At 41.5% G+C, this 7,355-nt stretch overlaps 1 protein-coding gene across 1 annotated transcript; it reads right to left on the bottom strand.

Annotated features, from left to right (window-relative positions):
* Nucleotides 1-986: 986 nt before the first annotated feature.
* Nucleotides 987-7,337, bottom strand: hspb1 (heat shock protein, alpha-crystallin-related, 1). Its single transcript, XM_059972976.1, has 3 exons — nt 6,857-7,337; nt 4,617-4,680; nt 987-1,685 (listed from the first exon to the last, which is right to left on the bottom strand). Exons 1-3 carry the CDS (start codon nt 7,230-7,232, stop codon nt 1,496-1,498), a joined length of 630 nt encoding a protein of 209 aa, XP_059828959.1. The 5' UTR covers nt 7,233-7,337; the 3' UTR covers nt 987-1,495.
* Nucleotides 7,338-7,355: the final 18 nt, after the last annotated feature.

The following is a 7,355-nucleotide window of genomic DNA, read 5'->3' as shown; positions in this document are numbered from 1 at the left end:
AAGGAATTAAATGGGATCTGAGGGCCATGTTTTTCACTCAGAGGGAGTTGGGTATATGGAACAAGCTGCCAGGGAAGGTGGTATAGACAGGTACCATTTATAAAGCATTTGGGCAGGTGTGTATATAGGAAAGGAATAGAGGGATATATGCTAAATGCATGAAAACTGGATTTTGTTGATAGGTATCTCTATTGGCATAGATGAGCCAGATGAATCAAGCTGAAGGACCTGTTTCTGTGCTTTACATTTTTATGGTCTACAAGGGGGCAAAGCACAAAGGCAAATTAACTTTACAATTACAATGTACTTGGGTTTCCAGAGGAAATTGGAGCAAATCCATATGGTCACAGGGGAAAACACACAAATTTCAAACAGGCATAATCAGAGGTCATGTTTGGACCTAGGTTGCTGGAATCATGAGATAGTAGCATTACGTATTGAGGCAGAATGTCATTCTCTGATCTCCACCATCCATAGAATGTGTACCAACTTATCCCCCAGAGTAAAGCATGACTTCTGCTTTGCCTCTAACCTGTCATCTCATTCTTGATGTCTCATATTGTCTTTTAAAACAAAACTTCCAGAGACCAGGTTTTGAAGGATTGTTAACGAGCTCAATCTTGTGTTAACCCTTCTGACTATGCCAATGTATGGAAATTCTGATAACAGTGGAGACATTAATGATAGAAATATTACCTTTTCAATTACAGGATTGTTGGAGTTGATGCAACTCAAGATATTGCTAGTTGTATTTTGGAAAAACTTTGTATCAAACCCTGGAAGAGAAACCCACTTGTTTCAGATGGAAGAGCTTGAAATAGAAAACTAAAAGAAAGAAAAAAAGCAGGAAATTGTCCAGAGTTCAGCTGGTCTCTGAATGTTAGCTTGGTGCTTTTATGATAGATTCCCCTTTCAGATGTGAATAGTTCTTAGAACAGTCACAGATAAAATTATTAACTATATCAAATATTGTACTAATACAATGATTGTTTTTTCTTCATCATTAATTTTATTAATAAAGTTCAATGCTGATTCAAAAAAATATCTTTGTTAACAGATCTATATGATTATACCAAAGCAAAAAAATACACAAGGGCAGCATGGAAACATTGAATATGCAGAGTGAACATGATCAAAAACCGCTGCCTGTTAGGGTGGTGCTAAATTACTCAGAGCTTCTAAGGCACTTGAAAGAAAAGAATCATCTCTGGTGTTATAAGGTTTATGATTCTAAATTTGTATAATTGCATCTTTTTGCTAAAGTTAAAAATATAAACAGAAAATATCTTATAATCTGACTACATTAAGTATGACTAGCTCAAAGCTAGTTAATTGCATTGGGTTTAGGTTGTGGTGATGCTTATCTATTGTGGTATTAATCTGGTTATCTGGATAGCATTTTTAGCATTGTACTGATAACTTTGGATCTGGTCAGTGTGTTCTGGTTAATTTGATGTAGTGCCTGCTATGAGTGCATACTTCTTTGCTACTCCAGTCATTTCTTTGTAGCTTCATTTGCCTTCTTTGAATCTGGCACTCCGATCTGGGCTGTAGACTCGTAGGTAATTGGGATGGTGACCTCTGAAGATTGCAGAGCTGGCTTGGCCAGTGGCGCTTCCACTGTCAGCACACCAGCGGGTGACAGTGTTGAAGAAACTACACCGGCATCAATGCCTTGTGGGAGGCTGAAATGATGAGGAAAGAAAGGTTAGACAGAACAATATTATTAATGGCACCAACGGAGAGAAACATAGATTGAACTTAATGACAAACATTCAGGTGTTAAAATCATATTTTGAGTAAGGTGTCATTTGGTTCTGATCATTTTTTGTTATGTGCTGTGTCATGACGTGGGCGATCAAGGTCTTTCCATGACCATGATCGTTCCTGGCAAATTTTTTTACAGAGGAGGTTTGCCATTGCCTTCTTCTGGGCAGTGTCTTTACAAGACAGGTGACCCCAGTCATTACCAATACTCTTCAGAGCTTGTTTGCCTGGCATCAGTGGTCGCATAACCAGGACTTGTGAAATGCACCAGCTGCTCATATGCCTGTCTACCACCTGCTCCAATGTCTTCACGTGACCCCAACTGCAGGTGCGTGGGGAAGAGGGAGTAAGCAAATGCTATTGCCCAACAGTGACCTTTTTTTAAATTCTAATAGCTAAACCTTTAAGCCAATTTTTAAGCTTTCCCTTAAAAGAGTTCAAGACTCTGTGGAGACATTACCATTCTGATGATTATGGATTAGAGTAGACTCCATTCCTACAAATAAATAACTGCTCTTGTGAGCCAAAAGGGAATCTCTGGAGAAATAAAACTATGTCACAACTATTTCATGAAAAAAACAATCAAGCAACAAAACAAATATTCTTTATTGTAAATTATGGACCTTCTACATTGAGTAGCACGCATAGAACATAATTGTTTGGAGAAATCCAATACAAAGATGTTCTGGCCATTCACCAACTGACCTGCATCCACAGATTGATGGAACAGTTCACACAGTTGTAAATAAAGTTTGAGAGAAATGTTTCTGGCAAACACCCCAAACCCAACATGCAAAGGGTTGGCTTTGTTCCTGAAATAATTGCAAAAAATCTGGGATAGCCTAATGGCATAATGGTTGACATAATGCTGCTACAACTCCAGCAACCCTGGTTCAATTACCGGCACTGTCTGTAAGAAGATTGTATGCTCCCCTGTCAATGCGTGGGTTTCCTCCGGGTGCTCTGGTTTCCTCACACACTCAAAACGGCACTTGGGTTAGTAGGTTAATTGGTCATGTGGGTGTAACTGGGCTAGAAGGGCCTGTTACCCTGATGAATCTCTAAATTAAGCAAATAGAATAGAGAAGTGGATGTAGATCTTAAAATGGAATTGGGGCACAAATGAATGAGTGAAGTCGAAATGAACAGGACACATCGGGCTGAGCAATAATGCTCTTCCCCAGACAGAAGTGGAAGCACTTACTTTCAAAGGCTGTTTAGAGAACAGCTTGTGGAGGTCACTTCAAAGACCAGTAATTAAAAGGTCTGCATCCAGTTCCAATAAAGACACAACTGCTGGAATGAAAACTGACTGCATCCCCATTTCAAAAGGAAGATGTATTTTCCAGGTTTGAGGTTTAAAAATCAAATAGTGCTTGGCCTGAAATAGTGCAGGGGGTTTATTTGATTCAGCCACCCCTTTCGCAGGAGGTCTGACATTACGGCAGAGGTTAGAAAGCAAGGCAGTTTGGTGTGTTCTGGAAGAACCATGCTTTGAAATCTGAAATGAGTCCTACATGTATGTGTAAGTTTACATCTACAAGAGTTTTCATAGTTAAGGCTCTACACATAGACAAGTTTACATGTGGTCCTGATTTTAAATAATACAGACAAAACCCTGAAATGGGAATGACATTTTAAATTTGGCTGGTAAAGTTTATTTTTGAGAAAACTCCAAAATGCACAGGAATCTAGTGATTAGAAGTGACTTAATGTTTTCAGGAGAAACATAACATAGTAATTCCATTTGTTAACACTTTGGATTCTGAAGACCTGTGATTTTAGCTTGAACTGAAAGTGCAGCTGCTGAAAAGCCATGCTTATTGAGAAACTTAAATGGGGCTGTGGTTGAGTGTTAAGTTCACGCTGGTCTGAAATCATCTGGTAAAAAAGGATATTGGAATGACACTAACAAGAAGACTATTGGTTTAAAGAAACTCCTGTTTAGATGGAGGGAGCGTGACAGTAGGTCCAATTGAAAGTCTGAGTCAGTTTCAGCATCTAATGCAGTGGGGTGGAGTAGGATGGGCAGACAGTGGAGGGGGAGAAGGTGGTAACAGAATCTGTGGCTAGAATGTGGGACTGTATGTTTAGGTGGTCATGGGGTAGATATTAATTGTGGAAATGATGCACATACATTGGTAATGAGATGCTAGTCAGATGCTGGTCGCAGATATTTAGTAATCATTGGGTCAGCGTTGTTGCACAGGTTGGCATCTTGGTGTTTGAGGCTTAAGAAAGGTGAGCTTAGGAATGTGCTAGAGTACACTGGAAAAGAGTAAGAACTTTGATAGACACCCATAATATTTCAATTCCCCATGTACCCTTTAAGTCAAGCAGAAGCAGTCCTATAACTTGGCAAACAAGAGAAAATCTGCAGATGCTGGAAATCTGAGCAACACAGACACAAAGCGCTGAAGGAACTCAGCACGCCAGGCAGCACCCATGGAAAAAAAGCAGAGTTGACAATTCAGGTTAAAACCCTTCGGCAGGACTGGAGAGAAAAAAAGCTGAGGAGTAGATTTGAAAGGTGGGGCGAGGGGAGAGAGAAACACAAGGTGAAAGGTGAAACCTGCAGGGGCAGGGATGAAGCAAAAAGCTAGGAAGCTGGTGAAAAAGACAGAAGGCCATGGAAGAAAAAAAGTGGGGTGGATGCATCAGAGGGACACAATGGGCAGACGAGGAGATAACATGAGAGAGGGAAAAGGGGATGGGAAATGGTGAAGGGGGGGTGATGTTCATACCACCAGGTTGGAGGCTAGCCAAGTGGAATATAAAGTGTGGTTTCCAAGCTTCCCAAGACTTGGCATATGTTTATAATAGAATGATGTATAACATAATTTACTTACAGATATTTTCGAGTAAAACACCTTGAAATAAAACCATGTTCATCTTGTCTTTCCTCGTGTTTGCCTATGAAGGATAATTATTGAACCAATATTAATAAAATAAAATCTTCAATGATAAAACATAATTTTAGCATGCCAGATATTTTGTGATATTGTTGATACCCACTTAGATAATTATCAGCAATCATGTGTTCATTAGTTGTTATCTGGGTGATGACTTCACTTCAAGAATGATGGATGCAAATGCAATAAATTCCTGCATATTCATTTAACTTCATAACTTCCAGAACAAAACTACATTTTAGTTTCAGAAAAATAAAAAAAACATTTTTGATGTGCCTTCTGACACTGAAGGAAAGATCATCTCTGGAATTCAATATTGCAGAATATAGCACCTTTACTCCAGGGACTAATGTCTAGGAAAGGTAATGTGCCCAGAGCAGTGATGCTCCAATCCCATGGACTCTAATGCAGATAATCTTCAAACCCTGTACTGTGCAGGATAGGTATAGCCTGGGAACCTGTCTATCACTCAGACAATTTGCAGTCAGGCAAATCCAAATATTTTCATGGAAGTCTTCAATGGTGGCACTCTCATTATTGAGTCAGAGTGTTGTGAGTTTGTGACCTAATCCAGAGTAAAAGCCTCTGTTAAAACATCAAAGCTGTTGTGATGAGTTGCTGTTTTGAAGGAGTTGCCCATTCTTCTCTCTCCAATGGACACAAAATATCCCAGGACACCTCACAGGCAATGTCCAGCAATTCCATCTAACGTTCTTGTTAATATTCATCGACTTATTAAGGATGGGTTATCTGGACACCTTTGTATCTGAGAGATCTTGATCTGTGTGGTTATTCTGTTGCATTGGGCTTTTGGGTTTGTGTGAAATTATGAACTTTGGAGTCAAACAGTACAGAAACATGTCCTTTGGCCCAACTCACCATGCCCCAACCCAAGCTTGGCCCATTTGCCTATGTTTGTTCCAAAAAGTCTTGCAAACATTGTCATTGAACCCACCTCTACTATTTCCTCTGGTAGCTCAGTCCATGTACCAATATGGCTCATATTAGAGACTCTGTGCTGTTAAGAAATCCACACAGAAATCCCTTGTCTATCGTGAGACGCATTATCAACAAAGTTATTTCATGTCATATTTCACCATTTCATTTACTTATCACCTGGGGAAGGAATCACTGAGAAATCATTGGAGTTAAAGACATGAAAGAAAACATGTATTTATATTGCACCCTAGCCTATCTTAAGACATCCCAATATGCTTTACAGCCTTATAATTGTCACTTCACCATTACAGTGCAGATCTATGGCAACCAGTGAATGATTCTGCATTCTGTTTGTCTCTTATGCACTGCACACATTGCTTCCCCTGGCTGGAATCAATAGTAGAATCATCTAAGGAGAGGTGTTGATATCGTGCTCTGAAAGTCCTCACAATCTGAAAGGACCTTACAACCAATTAAATTATTTTGAGGAAAATAAAGAAAACCACCAGATGTGAGTCTGAGATCAAAACAGAAAATGCTGGAAGAGCTCAGCATGGTGTTTTTCAAATGTTGGTATATTGGGAACAGTGAAGGCAGGGCTGGGAGGGAAATGAGTGACTACAGCCTGCAGTGCTAGGCGCCCGGAGCTGACTGCCAAAAAGAATGATTCAGTCTGGGACTTTGACAGTGAAACAGAGTGAGGGAGGGGTAGGAAGTTTCAGCTTTCTTTATAAATTCCTGCTCTGCATTCACCAAAGGCACTTACAAGAACTTTTTTTTTCTTGTGAATACAAGCCAAACAGCAAAAACTTTCACAGCGCCTATAACGAATGTAGCAAGAATTTGCTCCAATCAGCTGGACCCCTAACTTTTCAGAATCAGAATCAGGTTTATTATCACTGACATACGTCGAGAGACGTGTTCTGTTGTGGCGGCAGGACAGTGCAAGACACACAGAACAAAAACTCCAAACACGAGGAAATCTGCAGATTGCTTAATCCAAAGCAATACACACAAAATGATGCGGGATCTCCGCAGCTCAGGCAGCATCTATGGAAAAGAGTGAACAGTCGACGTTTCGGACCGAGACCCTTCTTCAGGACAGTGTGGAAAAACTACTGTGTGACAATACAAATAAATAGCGCAAAAGAGGAACAGCGAGGCAATGATGATGGACCATTTAGAAATCCTAACTAACTCTGATTAAAGTTTCCCCACTCTTTGTCCCCGTCGCTCACCGTGGATCTCTACATAGCCATCCTTGGTTTTGACGGTGATCTCTTCAGGGGCGAAATGGTTGACATCCAAGCTGACCTTCCACTTGTCAGAAGTGACCTTGATTTCCGAGATACCGGTGCTCTGCTGGCGGTTGAGGGCGGCACTGGAGGCGGTGGCTTGGTCGGTCGCTTCCGTAGCCCCGGCTGCGGCTGGGGCGCGGACGCTGGGCAGGTGAAAGGGGCGCAGGTAACCCGGCCACTCGGGACCCCAGTCGTAGGACAGAGCCGGCGGCATGCCAAAGAACTGGTCGAAGAGCCGGCTCGGGTAATGCCAGTCCCGAAAAGGTTCCCAGCTGGGGCTGCGCAGGAAACTGAAGGGGATCCGCCGCTCGGACATCCCGGGAGAGAGAGGCAGGCGCAACGTGGGGAGGACTGGTTGGGACGCGTGCTCTGCGCGGCACAGACTGCGGCTGGACTCTTGGATTCTTATATCTGCCGGATCGTCTATATATGGAACGGG

The sequence above is a fragment of the Hypanus sabinus genome, chromosome 6, assembly GCF_030144855.1.
Source record: "Hypanus sabinus isolate sHypSab1 chromosome 6, sHypSab1.hap1, whole genome shotgun sequence".
Lineage (NCBI taxonomy): Eukaryota > Metazoa > Chordata > Chondrichthyes > Myliobatiformes > Dasyatidae > Hypanus > Hypanus sabinus.
Note: the sequence above shows the minus strand (reverse complement) of the source record. Positions and strands in the feature narration are given on the sequence as shown.

What these genes read in the sequence shown, in the direction of transcription:
- hspb1 (XM_059972976.1), bottom strand. Translation starts at nt 7,232, where the DNA reads ATGTCCGAGCGGCGGATCCCCTTCAGTTTCCTGCGCAGCCCCAGCTGG. An exon ending in TGGCTATGTAGAGATCCACG is followed by an intron (nt 4,681 to 6,856) that starts GTGAGCGACGGG and finishes TATCCTTCATAG; the next exon opens with GCAAACACGAGGAAAGACAA. An exon ending in TGTTTTACTCGAAAATATCT is followed by an intron (nt 1,686 to 4,616) that starts GTAAGTAAATTA and finishes TCATCATTTCAG; the next exon opens with CCTCCCACAAGGCATTGATG.